The sequence below is a fragment of the Lynx canadensis genome, chromosome C1 (assembly GCF_007474595.2).
Source record: "Lynx canadensis isolate LIC74 chromosome C1, mLynCan4.pri.v2, whole genome shotgun sequence".
NCBI classification, from domain to species: Eukaryota; Metazoa; Chordata; class Mammalia; order Carnivora; family Felidae; genus Lynx; species Lynx canadensis.
Genome location: NC_044310.1, coordinates 34,309,621 through 34,329,561, shown reverse-complemented (window position 1 = coordinate 34,329,561; position 19,941 = coordinate 34,309,621). Strand labels below are relative to the sequence as shown.

Genomic DNA, 19,941 nt, shown 5'->3' with positions numbered 1-19,941 from the left:
CTAAGTTCCTTGCCCTACCAATTGCCTCCTTTGACACTGTCACCAAGGAACCAAATTCAGAGATCTTTCTGGAAAGGCCTTGCCCAGGAGAGGGCACTGGGTCATTACTCTTACACTGCTCTTTCTCCTGGTCAATCTTTGCTTTCTTGCCAGTGGCTGCTTTTTCCACATGTGGGAATTTGTCAGTTAAGTCTTGGACTGTCAGTTAAGTATCCGTCTCTTGATTTCAGCTCAGGTCATGATCTCCAGTTCATGAGATTGAGCCCTGAATCAGGCTCTGTGCTGACAGCATGGAGCCTGCTTGGGATTCTCTCTGCCCCTCTCCCATTTAGGCGTGCACAGGTGTGCTCTCACTCTCTCTCTCAAAATAAATAAACTTAAAAAAAAAAAAAAAACAAACAAACTTCGATAGTATCATGGGTGAATTGACCCAATCTCATGAAGAGGTTTAACTGGGCCTAGTGACCAGTGCCAGCAGGGGTAGCTGGGACAAACTTGGAAATTTGAGTCTGGCTAACAGTTTTACCGTCTACATTGCAGGATGTCCCTTAGCATCAGGGACTACTTAGAGCCAATAATTATTGGGTGCAGTTCAGCATGCGGATTCTCTGACAGTTTTGGTCCCATTTCTGGAGCACCATGAGAAGTAGCTAGGGAACTGATTTCCTAGCTTTCTTAGAGTTCCCTTTGTTGAATTTCTAATGTGACCCACTGGGCAAGCCCGGCCAGGGAGTCGAGGGCTAAAGGGAACCAATGGTTCCCTTCAGAACTGAAAATCCACCAGCACTCACCAAGTCCTACTGGCATGGCTGTGGAAGTACTTCGTGGGACCCCAGGGCATTTTATTCTTCCAGGACAGCTTTGTTCTCAGTTGGCCACTGGCTTGCTGCATCAATTTGTTGAGGTGCCAGGTGCCAAGATGATTAATTAGGACAATGAACCAAACTGAAGGTAAAAAATCAAGGCTGTATTCAGTTATCGTGACAGTGCAGGCAAGAGGTGAAAAGGGCATGTGTGGCCTGTTACCAACACACAGGGGTGGGAAAGGAGGAGACCAAAGGGCTATGACAGTGTACTTGGATCTTCTGTTAAGTGCATTTACTGGAAATAATACTTTACCTCCGTGGTCTTCCTCCTAAAAACACATTATTTACCTCTAGCTGAAGTCATGCGAAAAAACAAATCCCAACTGAGAGGCATTCTACCTTTAGAATTCTACCATTCTACCAATATCTGACCAGTGCTCCTCAAAATTGTCAAGGTCACCAAAAAAAAAAGGAAAGTGTAAGAAACTGTCACAGCCAAGAGGAGCCAGAAGAGACATGATAACTAAATGTAATGTACTATCCTAGATGGAATCCTGCAACAGAAAAAGGACATTAGGGAAAAACTAAGGAAATCTAAATAAAGTACAGACTTTAGTTAGTGAACATGTATTAGTATTGGTTTATTAGTTGTAACAAATACGCCACACTGAGGTAAGATGTTAACAACAAGGGAAACCGGGTCTGGAGTATAGGAGAACTCTAGATACAATCATCCCAATTTTTCTAAAAGTGCTCTAAAATAAAGTTCATTTAACTGCTCCCCCAAAGGCAATAAAATAAATCAGTAAGACTTTATAATTGCAATGGAAACACATTCATCCATTAGAAGGAAAACAACTTTCTCAAGATGATAGCAATGTTTCATGACAAGCGGGCTGAACATCCTACAATAGAAGACAGATAAAATAAATATGGCACATCCACACGACAGAATTATGTGCATCAATTTAAAAGATTCTAGTCATTCTGTATTTGCTTACACAAAAGTCTCCAAGATGTACTGATAAGCGAAGGTAGCAAGAGACTCGACAGCGTATACAATCTGCTGTTTCTGTATTACAGATGGGTCTGGAAAGCACATTAAAAAAAAAATAGCATCACTTTCAAGGAGAGAGGTTCAAGAGCATTAGGACCTTTTGCCAAATAACATGTCCTGGCTTTTGAATTTTGCGCTACATGCATATATTATCTACTTAAAATGTTTTCAATGGACCAGGCAAAGGAAAAGGAGGAAAGAAAGGAAAGAGAAAACAAAGTTAGAGGCCTTGTTTTATCTTTTATCTCAACACACAACACAAGTAAAAGTATGATTCGTTGCCTGAGGTGTGAGTCAGTGAGAATTGAGTGAACAAATGAATGCAGAGAAAGATTTCTTGGAAAAGGCATTCTTGCTACATTACATGTAGGAGTGGAATCGATGTGCCAGTGTTTTCTAAGACCCTATTTACATGTCATCCCTCCTATCCCTCCCCCACTCAACCCCTCACACCATTTCCGTACCTGTTCAGGGCTTCATTCTATAGGTGCCTTCCATCCCCTATTCCCCAGAACCTAGGATTCTCTTTAAAAATGGTCTCTCCAGTCTGTGAAGGATGGCTGAATTCTACACCAGCCCAGATAGAGGAGGGGTTGTTCTCTTCTGGACCCAGACCTGGCCCAGGGAAGTTGCCTTTGGGATGGTATTAGCTGCAGCCCCGGAGCCTCAAGCCAGGCAGCCCCCCAGCACCTTCTTGGCAAAAGCAGGATCATCATCAAATGCACCCAGCACAGGGTAAGCTGCCAACAGAGCCGGACACCAGGGGTTGCAGCTGGGGGTTAGGATGTGACCTATGGAATTAAGTCAGAAGTTCTTTTCAGCTCACATTTCTTATCACAACCATTCCTCAACAGTCTGCTTGACTGTGTGGACCGCTATCTGCCTTGCCCAAATGCAGTTGCATACTCTTCAGCCCAGAATAATCCATCCATTCTCCACCCAAGGCAACCAAGATGGGCTTTCCCAATGCAATTGTGATCATCTGTTTCCGAGTCAGCCTCTCCTGCATTTAGCTTAGAGTTCCAGGAGGAGCTGAGGTCTAGTTGACCACCTGGCCACTATATTCCCATCACTGAGCCCCTGGACACCCAGGAGACACCCAGTAAATTTTTTGATGAACTTTGATGAAAAATTTTGATGAACTTTGATGAAAAATTTGATGAACAATTTTTTGATGTAAATTTTTTGACGAATTCTTGAATTTTCAAGAATTTTTTTTGATTCTTTTTGAAGAATAAATATAATACAAGTTCTAACACAGACAATTGCCAAAGACCTTCAGAAAGCCTTCCATTATTTTATCTTTTATTTCCCATCCTTCCTCCAAGCTCCCTCCCAAAGTAGCCCACTGTACTCTCTGAAACTCCTCCATAATCTGGGAGCTCCCCTACATCCTCCACGTCCTCCAAGAAGCTCTCTCTTCTGCTTGCCTTCACATCCTGCCACATCTCTGCCTTGTGAAGACATCCCAACCCATCCCTACCTTAGAATTTATTCTCCCCATCCCACCTACCTTAGGATCTCACTACATTGCTACTTAAAAAACATTGTTCTCCCAGATATTTGCAAGTTATATATCTAATAAGGGGCTGATATCCAAAATATATAAAGAACTTATACAACTTTCAACCCTAGAGAAATAATCTGATTTAAAAATGAGCAGAGGACTTGAATAGAAATTTTTGTAAAGAAGACACACAAATGACCAACACATGAAAAGACACTCAACACTACTAATCAGAGAAATGGAAATCAAAACCAAAATGATGTATCGCCTATTCCTGTCAGAATGACTGGAATCAAAAAGACAAAAAATAACAAGTGTTGGCGAGGATGTGGAGAAAAAGGAACCCTCGTGCACTGTCGGTGGGAATAAGGTGGTACAGCCACCATGGAAAACAGTATGGAGGTTCCTCTAATTAAAGATAAAAATGTCAGGATGCCCGTTAAGCATCTGACTTTGGCACAGATCATGATCTTACAGTTTTCGACTTCGAGCCCCATATTGGGCTCACTGCTCTCAGCACAGAGCCCACTTCATATCCTCTGTCTCCTTCTCTCAGCCCCTACCACTTACGCTCTCTCTCAAAAATAAATAAACATAAAAAAAAATTTTTTTAGGGGCGCCTGGGTGGCGCAGTTGGTTAAGCGTCCGACTTCAGCCAGGTCACGATCTCGCGCTCCGTGAGTTCAAGCCCCGCGTCGGGCTCTGGGCTGATGGCTCAGAGCCTGGAGCCTGTTTCCGATTCTGTGTCTCCCTCTCTCTCTGCCCCTCCCCCGTTCATGCTCTGTCTCTCTCTGTCCCAAAAATAAATAAAATTTGAAAAAAAAAAATTTAAAAAAAAAAAAATTTTTTTTAAATGCCATATGATCCAGTAATTCCACTACTGGGTATTTACATAAAGGAAATGAAAACACTAATTCGAAAAGATATATGCATACCTATGTATATTGCAACATTATTAACAGCACAAGGTATGCAAGCAAACCATGTGTCCATTGATAAATGAATGTATAAAGAGGATGTGTATACACACACACACACACACACACACACACACACTTCAGTGTGGAGCCTACTTGGGATTCTCTCCCTCCCTCTCTGTCTGCTCCTTTCTCACTTGCGCTCTCTATCAAAATAAATAAACTTTAAAAACTAAATAAATTAAATAAATAAAATTCCCTAAGGGAAAAAAAAAGTAAGCGTCCAAGAGGCCCCAAGAGCTCCAACTAACTCCAAAAAAGTAAAATGCATGCCAGAAATAAAAACCAACAATATGTAAAGGAATAATATGAAATCCAGCAACTGACAATGTAAATTCACAAATATCTGGCATCCAGTACAAAATTATCAGCTATTCAAAGAAGCAGGAAATTAAGGACAACCATCAAGAGAAAAATCAATCATTACAGACTCAGACATGACAAACATGATGGGACCTAGCATCTGAGGACATTCGAACAGCTATTTTAACTATGCTTCATAAGGAAGAGAAAAATTGAGCATGTTAAGGAGAGAAATAGATTTCTAAAGATCCAAGATGGAATTTCTAGAGATGGAAAGTAGAGAACATGAAAAACTGATAGCAGATTACATGGTAGAAGAAAAGAGCAGTTGGCTTGAAGACATCTAAAATGAGAACGAAAAGGCTGAAAAAAAAGATGGACAGAGCATCAGTGGCCTGTGAGATGATATCACATAGTCTATTATATGGGCAGATTGTGTGTCAGGAGGAAAAAGAAAGGGGGGGGCAAAAAATTGATAAAATATGGCCAAAAAATTTCCAAATTTCACTAAGACTATAAACCTGTACATTGAAGATGCTCAATGAACCCCAAACAGAATAAACGAAGTTCAAAACCACATAAAACAAATCACTCTATGGTTTAAGAGCCGTATACATATGGTTTAAAAACAAAGAAAAGCAAACACAAGATTAACCAAACTTCAGGAGCCTCTGCAGAAGATGAGGAATGTGGTCAGTGGGGAACACAGAGGCTTCAAAGGTGGTATAAGGGCAAATAAGTTATTACTTTAAATTATATAAGCAAACTATTTTTTGCATGAGACATCAACAATTTAAAAATAGAAAAATAAATTAAATGAATTTCATCCATTCTCCTTCTGTGTCACTTATAACAAAAGCTATAAACCAGGAGTCATCCTTGATCCAGCTATCACCTAGGTTGATTTTCTCGCAAATCTTTCTGCTACTCTCCAGCCACACTGCCACACCCTGCCCAAGCACCTTCCACTCTCAGCTGGAACACTGAAATCACTCCCTCTCCCTTAAGCAGAAGAAACCTTTTCAATGTAACTAATTCTCTCCTTAGCTTGAAGGTGTCCCCTTGAATCCTCCTAAGCTTGAATCTTGCCCCTTGCTGTCTGGTGCAGAGATAAATAACTTCCCCAAGGCCACACAGCCAGGAAATGGCAGAGGCAGGATTCAAAATCTACTTCTTACTTGGGAGCCCACAAGGTCTTTACCCCACCCACTATGCTGCCCAGTGTTGAATAAGATAATACCAAGACAGGCTTAGCCAAGGCTTGCCATAAGGTAACCTCTAAATAAAAGATAGACTGAATTTTCTCTTCCAATCACCTCCTCACCTCCTTTCCTGCCTCCCAGTTAGTCCTTACCTCTGAGCTCAAACCACATTTCCTTAGGGAGCCCCCTTGTCCTGTTACAGCAAGTCCCTGATATTTGTCCTCACCGCATTCCATACACTTCTATGTCCTTCCTCCACTAGATTGTGACCTCCACAGGGGCAGGGACCTATTTTGCCCACCAATGTAGTGTATGTGGCACACCCCTGCCCACTCTGGCTCCTCTCAGTTCCATTCCTTGATGAGAGTGATGGGTCATCAACAGACCTCTCTCTCTTGAGGCCCAACAAGCAATCTCGCCTGCTGACCTTACCGGCAGGGATAAGTGTAAGCCAGGTGGGGCAGGGTATGGAGACCAGCCCTGGCCTGTTGAGCTTGAGATGTTCCACTTCACAGAAGGGACCTAGTGCCCAGGTAGGAATTTAAGAGATTTCAGGCACTTGAGACCTGGGGTAAGTCATTGGGGCACAAACAAGCACCCCCTGCCCTTATTTATCATGTCTACTCCCCTCACTCAGAGTTTGGGTAGAGGGCACCTGGATGCCTAGACCAGGTACGCTGGGGCCATTAGGGGAACAGACCAAGGTGGCCATGCAGGAAGGGGTCAGGGTGGGGATGGGGGTGACAGGTGTCACCAAATCTGTGGGACTTCCACAATGCCCAGATAAATTTGAGCCCACAGAGGTTTGGCTCCTCTCCATGGCAACATGAAGTGATTTCAGAATGTTTATCTGTGGTTTTTATGCTCCACTGCAAGGCACTGTCATGCTCTGAGTCCTTAGTGTCCAACACAGGGCATGGCCAAGGGTAGACATCCAGGAAATGGGAGGTTAGTTAACCTCCACAAGCTCTTCGGGTCTGACCCAGGCACCTCTTTGAGAAGTCTTTCTTCCCTGACACACCCTTCCATTGACTCTGTGCCCCTCACCATGAGTCCCCATAGCTGTGATGCTCTTTGTAGTGGGCTCAAAGAACATTGGTCAAATGAATGGAAGCTTGCAGGTTGACTCTCCTCTGAGCAGTTGTGTTGGTCCAGCATTCTGTCTGGAATTCTTTCCTCTTCATTCACCTGCTTAATTTATTACAACAATAGGGATTACTAGATGTTACATATACTCCCTGAGCTCAAGGGTCACCTCCCCCAGATAGCCTTTCTGATCCTCCCCTTTAGGTGCTCCCCCTCTCCATGGCCACCTCACTTAGGTGGACTTCTCTGCCCTAGAGCAAGATGGCCCCTTGGCCACAGGAACTGGACCTGATTCATCTTTCTGTGGCCATCTCCTGGAAGTGTTTGGCAATATCAGCAGAAGGTATCATCTCTAGAGTAGAGAGATTCTGGTTGGGATCCCAGTTCTGCCACCTGAGAGTTTGGGCAAGTTCCTTTTTATTAGCTTTCTAGTCAGTGTAATGGCTAGCTGAGAAGTCCAGAAACAGAGGTTCAAAACTATCTGAGTATCCAGGAGAGTCATTATGCTCTCAGCCCTAGGGGAAGAACGAGGTAGGACAGGGCCTTTAATACCTGGTATTTGGTAGTCCACATACCTGGGCTCAGTGAAGGGAAGAGGGGAAGTTACAATAGGGCTCTTCCTTCTCTGCCCCAGTCTAATGTCCTCCACCCCCAAGTCACCCAGAAAACAGAGCCTAAAACAAGAACTAAGTGCTGATGTTTTATTTGAGAACTGCAAACCCCGGGCACTAAGTAAAGGGAAGCAAGGCAGGGAGAACTAGTGGTAATGCAAATTGATAGCAGTTGGGTCCTGCTTCATGACAAGCCTTGAGGAAACACAATAGGTGTGTCCATTGGCTACATGGGAGGTCTCCCCATTGGCTGTACATTTTGGGGAAAGAGTGCCTTGTGGCAATTGAGGAAAGGGAGGGAAGAAGGAATTTATCTGCCTGACTGTCTCCCATCTTCCATTAGTCAAATGTTATTCCAAGAGCATTAACTCCCGCACACTTCTGGGTTGTTAATGGCAATTTGAGATGCCAGATCCCATGTCCTGCAGTGGGACATTCCATGCAAGTCTGGAAGCTGTAGGACAAGACAATCTCTGGGCTTATGGCTGATGAATACCAGAGAGAATGTGATTCTGTACATAAGTGTCCCAAGCAGTCCAATACTGTTTTTCTCATTTACCAGAAAAGGAAACATGGTAAAGTGATCAAGGACCTTTCCCAAGGTCACATGGCTAGTAGATGGTAAATTCAGGATTTGAGCATAGTCTGGCTCTGGAAACTATAGAAGACCAAGATAAGGAAGTTGGATTTTACATAGCAGGCAAAAGAGAGTCACTAAAGGGTTTTAAGCTGGGGAGTGATATAAGATAAAAAGCTTTCTTATAAAGCTTCCAATTTCTACTTTCCTCCATCTTCCCATGAGGCTAAACTTGGGAAAAGTAGGTGGCCCCAGAGAGGTGAGGGCATGCAAGACGGTTTTTGAGAAGTCTCTGATTGGGTCCAGAATTCATATAGGCTTTAACACCACTTCACAATCTTTCTCTGTCTTCATCTAAGCCTACACCTTCCAGAGACTAGCTGGTCAGAGGCAGGCAGGATCCGGGAGAAGCTAAAATAAAGAGAGAGATTGACCTAAAGAACAGGAGCAGGAGGACCAGCCATTTTCCCATTGTTCGTCTGTGGGTCTGGGGATCCTGGCACCCGCAGATGAGTCCTTTGGTGTTGCCTGAGATGGTCAGATCTCATGAACTGTCGGCTGCACTGATCACATCTATATGGTCGATATCTGGTGTGTATCCTCATATGTCGTCCAAGCTCATCGGAACGGAAGAAAGACCATGTACAGCCTTCCCACATGCATTTATAAGGCCTCTCACCTGGGGGGAGGGGGTGACAAGGGACAGAAGAAATTAAGTTTAACGATAGGCCAGCAGGTGCATAGGAAGGAGTCTCACTCTATGAGGAAGAGCAGTCAAGGCTGAGAAACCAAAAGAAAACCATAGGAAAGTAATGAGGAGGCAACACCATCAGTAGTCCCCATGATCTTGACACAGTCACACTGGACCATGGGAAAGCAAATTGGTGGGGCCAATATAGCTTGACTCCAAACTTGAAGGATGACAAGCTAACCTCAAGGCATTACACACCAGTGGTCCAGCACAAATCTAAAGCCCAGAGACTCCTCCACCCCACCCAACCCTACCCTCCTATCTGACACTTCATTCACCTGTGTGTTTGCGTTGGTGACTCACGAGGTGGGAGCGCTTAGTATAAGCTTTTCCACAGTTCTCATATTGGCAGGAGTAAGGCCTTGAAACTGGGGATCTCCTGGGAGCCCTTTCCTGGGCCCTGGAGTTCCGCTCCACTCGCTGTGGAGCTTGTATGGGCTGCTTGGGTAGGAAGGAGTCTTCCGGGGAGGCTGGCTGGCTCATGAGAGAGTACTGGGATTTTAAAGCCTGCAATGATGGGGACCCAGCTGGGCGCATCCTAAAATCATGGGGATCTCTAGGGGGTGACATCTGAGCCAAAGAAGGGAGCATTGCCTGAGCCTCAGTAGAAGACATGGTTGGGGCCAATACCATTTTAGGTGTTAAAGAGTCTCTATTAGAAGGTACCGTTGGTGGGCCAGAATAAGAAATTGTGGGTGCATTGATGTGGGACATCATTGAGATTCCATTGGGAGCTGAGACTGGCAGACCACTGGAGGGCATCCTTAGATTCCTACAAAAGTTCATGGCCATCCCTGGAATACTGGGTTCTCCTAAGGCCATCATCTGGGACCTCGTGAAAATCATCATTCCTGGCTGGGAGGGAGACATCCCCTCACAGTAAATCATCTGGGAAGGAGTGTGAATCACTTGGGAGCAGTAGCTCACACCATGCTCTGGCAACAACATACTGAACTGTTGTCCCATATCACTTGCATTCTGCCTGGGTGCCTCAGTCAAGGCCAAGGGGATCCTCTCCAGCTGTGTGCACTGAGGGAAGTGTTGAGTGCCTGATGGGCCGTCATTCCAAGAGGCGTCCACTCCACTGCTTCCAGGAGATGAAGACGTGTCCAAGATGGACATGGACTTCTCAGTATCCTTGAAGAGAGAGAGAGTCAGGTGAAATTCACTCTAGTTCAAATTCCAGTTCCACTTTCCCTCCTTCCCACCCTCATCCAGGCCTCCAATATCTCTTGCCTGGATTATCCTGCCTCCAAGCCATTCTCCAGTTTGGGCTTTCTGAGATGCAGGTCTGGCTGATGGGAGCACAGTGGAAGCCTAGATGTGCCTCATGCCATTTTTTTTTTCCCTTGGCATGTTTTTGTTTATCTCATGAAAAGCAACAAAGAAAGCAAATAAAATATTCCACAACCTATACCTTCAGCAAAACTGAGAAAACCCTCAAAGATTATATTTAAGTGTGAGGGTGAAAGAACATCCAAAATCAGCATAATAAGAAAGCCACAGGAGCGCCTGGGTGGCTCAGTCCATTAAGCGGTTGAGTGTCCGACTTCCGCTCAGGTCATGATCTCACAGTTCATGGGTTCCAGCCCTGTGTCATGCTCTGTGCTGACATCTCAGAGCCTGGAGCCTGTTTCAGATTCTGTGTCTCCCTCTCTCTCTGCCTCTCTCCTACTTGCACTGTCTCTCTTTCAAGAATAAATAAACATTAAAAAAAAATTTTTTTAAAGAAACCCACAAAGTTTCAGATGGGTCATGGCTGTAGCACAACTTAGAAACCATCTGCAAATATTTACCTACAGAAGAGGGTCTCACCTGAGTTGGAACTGCTGTGGACAAGTCTGAGATCAAGCATTGGAGGAAGGAAGGAAAAGAGGCAGACTTTTAACAATGGTGGGGGACTGGCTTGGAAGTCCGAGGCAGTATTCCTTGGTGACTAACTGGTGTGAAGGAAAGAAAGGAAGATAATGGTGGTAGAAACAGGACAGGATCCAAGAATCATATTTTTTTAAAGCTGCCCATTACTGTAGCATTAGAGATAGTTCTTGAGCTGAGAAACCGGAAAAGCAACCCCACCATCTCCCATCTATTCATCCACTGGAACAGTCCAGAAAAGACCAATCCATTCAAATATGAAAACCAACGCATAAGTAAAAAATACAGTATCCATAAAAGACACTTAAACACCAAAACAGAAATTAATGATTGTAATTTCTCAAAAAGAAAAAAAAAATCACCAGAAAAAATATTGCCACAGAGCAAGGAAAAATGAGCAACATTCAAACACACACACACACACACAAAGAAAGCAAATTTAAGAAAGCAATTTCAGCTTTTACACCAATTACAGAAACATCACAGAGCAGAAATAGAGGAATTCAAAGAAGTTATGTACAGATAATGGGCTACAAGTTATATTAGATGTGAGGGAGGGGACAATGATAAGGGGCATTGGAGGAGCTGCTATGGTGGTGGCAATGTTTCAGAGGTCTTCACTTTGTAATAATTCATTAAGCTGTACACTTACTTAAATGCACTTTTCTGTTTGAGTGTTACTTTCCATGATAAAATCGCTTTAAAACAATATTGTGAGCAATCAGGATTTTCAGAAAATGAAAAATTCTATTATAAAAATCAGAGAAGTAAAAATAACGCTGAATTTAAATAGGAAATATTCTATACAATGTCCCTCTTAAAAAGGGAATTTCGGGATACATGGGTGGCTTAGTCAGTTAAGCGTCTGACTTTGGCTCAGGTCATGACCTCACAGTTCGTGAATTAGAGCCCCGCATTGGGCTCTGTGCTGACAGCAAAGAACCTTCTTGGATCCTCTGTTTCCCTCTCTCTGCCCCTCCTCTGTTCACATGCTCTCTCTCTCAAAAATAAATAAATACTTAAAAAAATTAAAAATATTTAAAAAAATAAAAATAAGCATTATAAATGCTTATAATTAAAAAAAAAAAAACCTCAAATGAACAACCTAACTTTACACCTTAAGGAACTAGAAAAAGAACAAACTAACCCTAAGCTGGTATAAGGAAGAAAATATTAGAAAAATATCAAAGAAACCAAAAGTTAGTTCTTTGGAGAGAGTAACAAAATTGCAAAACCTTTAGCTAGATTGACCAAGAAAAATATGTGAGGACATTACTATCAATTTTACAGAAATGAAAAAGATTATAAGAGCACTATGAACAATTTTATGCCAGCAGTTTGGATAACCTAAATGAAATAGATAAATTCCCAAAAAGACAAAACCTACCAACACTGAATCATGAAGAGAAAGAAAATCTGTACAGACCTGTGACTAGTAAAAGAGACCGAGTCAGCAATCAAAAGCCTCCAGGACAAAGAAAAACCCTGAACTTGACGGCTTCGTGGTGAATTCTAAACATTTAAATAATATAAATGCTTCTCAAATTCTTCCAAAAAATTGAAGAGGAGAGAATACTTGCTAACTCGTTCTAGCATGCCTTGATACCAAAGCCAGATAAACACATCACACAAGTAAAGCAAACAATAGAGCAACATCTTTTATGAAGATGAATACCCTCTCCAAAAAAAAATCCTCAAAAAATTAGCAAACCAAATCCACCAGCATATTAAGCAAAGAATACCACATGACCAAATAGGATTTATCCCAAGAATGCAAGGCTGATTCAACATCTGAAAATCAAAGTAAAATAGAGGGGGGAAAAGCAGAAAAAGCACTTGAAACAATCCAATAACTTTCATGATAAAAAAAAAAAAACCCTCAAAAAACGAATAGAAAGAAACTTTCAACTTGATATAGGCATTTATGAAAAGCCCACAGCTAGAATCATACTCATGATGAAGGATTGAAGGCTCTTCCTTTAAGATCAAGACAACAAGGATGGCTGTTTTTACCACTTTTATTTAACATTGTATTGGAAGTTCTAACCAGAACAATTACATAGGAAGTAAAGGCATCCAGGGGTGACTGGGTGGCTCAGTCGGTTAAGCGTCCGACTTCGGCTCAGGTCATATCTCGCGGTCCGTGAGCGTCGGGCTCTGTGCTGACAGCTCAGAGCCTGAAGCCTGTTTCAGATTCTGTGTCTCCCTCTCTCTCTGACCCTCCCCTGTTCATGCTCTGTCTCTCTCTGTCTCAAAAACAAATAAACGTTAAAAAAAATTTTTTTTAAGAAGTAAAGGCATCCATATTGGAAAAGTAAAACTATCTGCTCCCAGATGATACAGTCTTACATGTAGAAAATTCTAAAGATTACACGCACACCTGTTAGAACTAATAAACAAATTCAGCAAAAGTAGCAGGATTCAAATTCAACACACAAAATCAGTTGTTTCTATACACTGACAATGAACTATCTGTAAAAAAAAAATTAGAAAAACAATTCAATTTACAATAGCATCAAAAAGAAATACTTAGAAATAGCTAAGAAGATTAACTCAATCACTGAAAACTACAAAAAACATTGTTGAAATAAATTAAAAACATAATGGAGAAACACCTTAATGTCCGTGGATTGGAGGACCTTTAGTTATGAAGTCAATGCTACCCAAAGCAATCTACAGATTCCATATAATCCTTACAAAATCCCATTTTTTGCAAGAATAGAAAAATCTACCCACTAAAATTCATATGGAACTTCAAGGGACCCCAAAAAGCCAAAAGCAATCTTTGAAAAAGAACAAAATTGGAGAATTTACACTTCCTGATTCAAAATTTACTGCAAAGCTACAAGGCATCAAAACAGTGTATCCTTGGCATTGGTGCACCTGGGTGGCTCAGTAGGTTAAGCGTCCGAATCTTGATTTTGTCTCAAGTCGTGATCTCACGGTTGTGAGATTAAACCCAGAGTCTGGGCTCCAGGCTGACAGTGTGGAGACTGTTTGGGATTCTATCTCCCTCTCTCTCTGCTCCTTCCCTGCTTACGTACACACATGTACACACACACACACACACACACACACGTGCTCTCTCTCTCTCTCTCTGATAATAAACTTAAATAAACTTAAAAAAAGTAAAAAACAAAAACAAGAACAAATGTGATATTGGCATTAAGCATAGACTTATTCACCAACAGAAAGGAATAGAGCCCAGAGAAAACCCTTACCCATATGGTCAAATGATTTTCAATAAGGGTGCCAAGACCATTTAATGGGGGAAAGGGCAGCCTTTTCAATAAAGGGTGCTGGTATAACTGGATATCCACATGCAAAAGAATGAAGGGCCCTTACTTAATACCACAATCAACAATTCAAAATGGGTGAAAGACTAAACGTTGGAGCTAAACTAAAACTCTTAGAAGAAACATAGGAGAAAAGCTTCATAACAATGGATCTGGCAATGATTCTTCGGATATAACACTAAAGGCACTGGCAACAAAAGAAAAAGAGAGATAAAGTTGGGCTTCATCAAATTAAAACCTTCTGTGCATCAAAAGACACCACCAACAGAGTATAAAGGCAACCCACAGAATGGGATAAAACATTTTTAAATCACATATCTTTTTTTTAATAAATTTTTTAACATTTATTTATTTTTGAGAAAGAGACAGAGTACGAACAGGAGAGGGGCTGAGAGAGAGGGAGACACAGAATCTGAAGCAGTCTCCAGGCTTTGAGCTGTCAGCACAGAGCCCAATGGCGGGGCTTGAACTCATGGACCTCGAGATTATGACCTGAGCCAAAGTCGGACACTTAACCACCTGAGCCACCCAGGCACCCCACAAATCACATATCTAATAGAGACTTTATCCAGAAAAGATGGAGAGCTCCTAAAACTTAGCATAGAAACAACCCAATTCAAAAATGGGCAAAGGACTTAACTAGACTTTTCTCCAAAGATAAACAAATGGGTAATAAACAAATGAAAGATGCTCAACATAACTAATCATTAGGGAAATGCAAATCAAATCCACAATGTGATATCACTTCACACCCATTTAAAATGATTTTTATCAAAACAAAAACAAAAAACCACACCCAAAGTGTTGGCAAGATATGGAGAAATTGGAATCCTCGCACACTGATGGTAGGAATGTAAAATGGTGCAGCCACTGTGGAAACCAGTATGACATTCCCTCAACAAATTAAACATAAAATTACCATGTGATGCAACAACTCCACTTCTGGTATATACCTACAAGAACTGAAAGCAAGGACCGAAATAAATATTTGTACACCCATGTCCAGAGCACCATCATTCACAGCAGCCAAAACGTGGAAGCAACCCAAGCATCCATTTACAGATGAATGGAGCAACAAAATGTGGCATACACATACATTGGAATATTATTCAGCCTTAAAAAAAGGAGGGGTGCCTGGGTTGCTCCGTGGGTTATCAGCTCAGGTCAATATCATCTCATGGTTGTGGGATCGAGCCAGCAATAGGGCCCTGCGTTGACAGCGAGAAGCCTGCTTGGGATTCTCTTTCCTCTCTGCCCCTCCCCAGCTCACGAGGGCCTGCATGCACACACTCTTTCTCAAAATAAACAAACATTTACAAAAAAGAAAAAAAAAAGGAAATCAACACAAATGAGCCTGTGAGACATTAAGCTAAGTAAAATAAGCTAGTCACAAAAGGACAAAGAATGTATGATTCCATTTATATGAGGTATTTAAGGAAGTCAAAAATCAAAGAAACAGAACCTGGTGGTCTAGTGGTTAGGATTCAGAGCTCTCCAAGAGACAAAGTAGAATGGTGGTGGCCTGGTAGGGATTTGGGGTGGGGATGGGGGATGGAATTAGGAAGCTACTTTTTATTGGTTAAAGAGCTTCCGTTTGAGAAGCTGAAAAAAGCTGTGGAGATTAATAGTGGTGATGGTTGCACAGTAACATGAACATGATTAATGCCACTAACTATACACTTAAACATGGATGTAGATTTTACCACCCTTTTTTTAAATGTCTAAAAAAGGACACAGAAGGGGTTCCCACTGGCCAAATTTGTGACAGTTTGAGAATCAAGAAGAATAGTGACTGTTGGTTTTAACAGAAGCTTTGAACATCGTGAACTGAAGTGAAAGAATTAATCATTTATTATCTTTCCGGGAGGAAACTTCTTCAAAATCACCGAAAAAAGAGCCCAGGGGTTTAAGAAAAACCCTATTTTACAGAAGAACGCACACTAATGAATGTAGAAGGAATGGTGGGAATGGAAATTATTTTACAACCCTTAATGAAACTTTTAAGGAAAAATTAATATTTGGTTGACACCATTAGGTGGATGATTGGTGGAGAACTGGACATTTGGATGTACACGAGGAAACATATAACATGGATTACTTTCTGACCACAAGGCTAAATGTTAAGTTTGAAAAGAGAGATGAGATCAACCAGGCTTTTCACTACCTTAATTCTAGCATCCCCCCGATGTGGGGAAGCCAGATATGTCTCCTGATGAGGATGGTGCCCATTGTATCTTTGAGACATTCTCACCAAAAATCAGGAATGCAATTAAACTTTAAGGTCTATCTCCAATTTAGAGGTGATACAAGAGATAGGATATCAAACTAAATTATATCATGAGAAAACAATCTGATAAATCCAGAAGAAGGATTTTGTCTGTAAAACAAAATTAGGATTGTGAAAAATGGAAAGCCAGTCAGGAAAAAAGAAAACTATTCTAATTTCAAAGAAACTCAAGAGATGTAACAACTAGATGCAGTGTGTGGTCTTAAATTGGATCCTGATTTGGACATATTAGCATTAAGGACATTTTAGGGAGAACTTGAACAAGTTTTAGGGGAATTTGAACAAGAATTACATTCAAGATGATATTAAGAAATTATAAATTTTGGTAGTTTTGAAAATGTTTTGACTATGGAAGAAAACATTTTTTTATTCTTTTAAAATATTTATTTTTGAGAAATAGAGAGAGTGCACATGACAGAAGGAGAAGGGCAAAGAGAGGGAGAGAGAGAAACACAAGCAGGCTGCATGCTGTCAGATCAGAGCCTAATAAGGGGCTCAAACACACAAACTGTGAGATCATGACCTGAGTGGAGATCAAGAGTCAGACACTCGGGGCGCCTGGGTGGCTTAGTTGGTTAAGCGTCCGACTTCGGCTCAGGTCATGATCTCTCAGTCCATGAGTTCGAGCCCCGCGTCCGGCTCTGTGCTGACAGCTCAGAGCCTGGAGCCTGCTTTGGATTCTGTCTCCCTCTCTCTGACCCTCCCCTGTTCATGCTCTGTCTCTGTCTCAAAAATAAAAACATTAAAAAAAATTTTTTTTAAAAAAGATTCAGACGCTCAACTGACTGAGCCACACAGGTGCCCTGAAAATAATTTTTTTTACCTCTAGAAGGGCTGAGGAGATCCTATCTTGTTTTATTTACCACTATATGCAACTAGCATAAAGTAGGCACATAATAGGCCCCAGATCACTGTCTATTGGATGACTATTTCTGGGGTGCCCAGCCCCTTTTTCCTCCCTCTCAGTGATGGCCCTCTTTCATTTTCCTGATCCTTCACAGGCAAACTTCTTTGGAGATGTCTAAAAAATACGCCTTTATCACTACCTTGCTTTATTATTCCCAAATTCCATATGGCCCCCATCTCACCACAGAAACAGCTTTCATAAAGGTCATTGATGACCTTCCTTGTCTCTACTAAGTCCAAACACTTGTCAGATCCCTTCTTGTTTGGCCTCTCAGGAGCTCCTGAGACTACTGGCCATACTCTTCTTGAAATGTTTTCCTTCCTTGGACTCAAGAACACATTGTCACACTTGCTGGATTTTTCTCCTTCCCTCCTCCCTGGCCTCCCTCCTCCTCCATCTCTTCTACTGGTTTCCCTCACCTACAAATTTCTAGTCAATCTTTCTCAGGCTAATGATCCATCTTGGTTTATATTCCACTTATTCTTCAACCAGTAGCTCCAGGGCAGACTTCTGAATCTTCCAGCTGCCCAATGCTCAGTCCATTTGGATAGCCCAAAGGCACTTCAACAGACTGTATCTAAAACTCCCATTCATTCCACTCACCCAACCAAAGTGGTTTAAAAACAACAACAACAAAACGAGCTGGTTCCCTCCCATCCTTTGCTCTCTCAGAAAATGTCCCTATTGTTGCCCACCATGCAAGCCAGAAACCTGGTAAGGTGTGCTGGATGGCTCCTTCACCACCTAGGTCTAAGTAATTACCAATTCCTGCAGTGTCTACCTCCAAAATATGCCCAGGATCTATTTGGTTTTGTCTGTCTCCACTCTCACCTCCCTAGTTAGGCTGCCATTTTAGTCCTCACTTGGATTATCCCAATACCTTTCTAACTATTGCCTTGAATTCCCCCATCTCCACCAGGGCACTCTATACAAAATGCAAATCTAATCATAACTGATCACATTTAAAATCCTCAGTGGCTTCCTACTGGCTGAAGCCCCCTGCATGATCTCAGTAAGGTCGGGGAATCCCTGCCTCCCTCCCCTTGGGCCATGCTCTCATCACTCTCTTGGCCTTGGTCTCTGTCCAACTTTCATTTCCTCCAACATAGAGGCATACTGTCTCTGGTCTCAGGCCCTGCAAACCCTTGACCTAACCAGTTTCTCAGTCCCAAACCAAATCCTCAGCTGTCTTCTCAACCCCCTAAATCAACTCAAACACCTCTGCTATTTGCTCCTGTGGCACCTGTTCTTCTTCATAGTAATTTGTACACTTGCAATCATTCAGCGATTTATTAATAAAATGGTATAATATCTTACAGTGAGCTCACCATTGTATTCCCAGGGCCTTGGCAAAGTATTGCCACTTAGTAATTTTTTCCTCCCTGCCTGCTCCCCGCTGACTTCCTAACTTTGTCTTCTTTCCTGGATACTCAAGTCCCTCGACACGAGTTACCTGGACCTTTTTTTTAACCCCCCAGCTCCCAGCAGAGGTGCTAATGCTCGATGGATATTAATTGCATAAATGACACATGATTTGTGTCCTCGATCTCCCATCCCCACCCCCTTCCCAACTCCATCCCTCATACTTCTAATGCCCCAGATATGTGCTTCCCTCCACCGCCAGCCTGCATCCATCCCACCCCACCCCCCCAACCCCCACGCTGGCCCTGGTGCTGACTTCTGGACTCACCTGCACGAGCTGGTGCTGAGCCTCCTGCCACTGGCTCAGCCTCTCGGCCTCCTGCTCCATTTCAGCCTGGGATCAGCTGCACATCAGGACTGTGTGCGGGTCCAGACCCGCACCAGAGGACAGCTGACACGCGACGCCTCGGGGTCGCAGGTCGGGTGTCCTCACACCATCACGCCACAATCACAATCACCGCGCTCAGCTTCTACCTACCACGGTGCCGGGGGGGCGGAGCCAAGGGGCTCACCCACCGACCCACCCTTCAGCCGCTGCCCCACCCCGCCCCAGCAGGCACCTGGGTCCTGCCCGGGGACCTCAGACCTTCACTATATCTTGTATCTTATGTCTGCCTCACCCTACTTCCCCCATCCACCCTTTGGTCTGAACATCTCTGTTTAGCCCAAGTAGGGATAAGGACACCGAGGTTTCAGACTCCAGGCCTGTGGAGTCTCAAGAGTGGAAAAACCAAGGAAGGATGCTGGAGGCAGAGGCAGATAGGGGTGTAGGAGACAGGAGAGCCTCCACCCCACTCCCACTCAGGGTTCTTGATACAAGCTCCTGGAGGCCTGGACCTTCTCTGCTGTAGACCAGGTATCCCTGTCTGTTGCGTGTACAAAATGAATACCGGGAGCTCCGTGGCACCGTGTCTTCATTCCAGCAGACTTACGGAGTACCTCCTGTGTGTAGGCACTGTTTGGGGGGACTGGGGATGCAATGGCAAACAAGACAGAACCAAGGGTCTTTGCTCTGAAGGAATTTTCATCCAAAAAGGGCAGACAAACGAATATAGTAAAGCCAATAGTTAATAGAATTTTCTTTGGTGTTGAGTGCCACAGAGAAAACAAAATAGGAAAATGTGAGCTGAGAACTAAGTGCCTGAAAGGAACCTCCCCATAGGAAAATTGGAAGGATCTGAGGCAAGAAAGAGCTTGGCATGCTAGAGGAAACGCAAAGGGGCCAGGCAATCTCCACCACGTGAGCAAAGGAGAGAGTGGGATGACATGATGGGGAT

General features: G+C 42.9%; 1 protein-coding gene across 1 annotated transcript; it reads right to left on the bottom strand.

Moving 5' to 3' along the window:
- Positions 1–8,560: 8,560 nt before the first annotated feature.
- KLF17 (Kruppel like factor 17) lies at positions 8,561–19,016 on the bottom strand. Its single transcript, XM_030327359.1, is given in 3 exon segments — positions 8,561–8,805; positions 9,156–10,014; positions 18,933–19,016. Coding segments are annotated over 3 exon segments (1,188 nt in total).
- Positions 19,017–19,941: the final 925 nt, after the last annotated feature.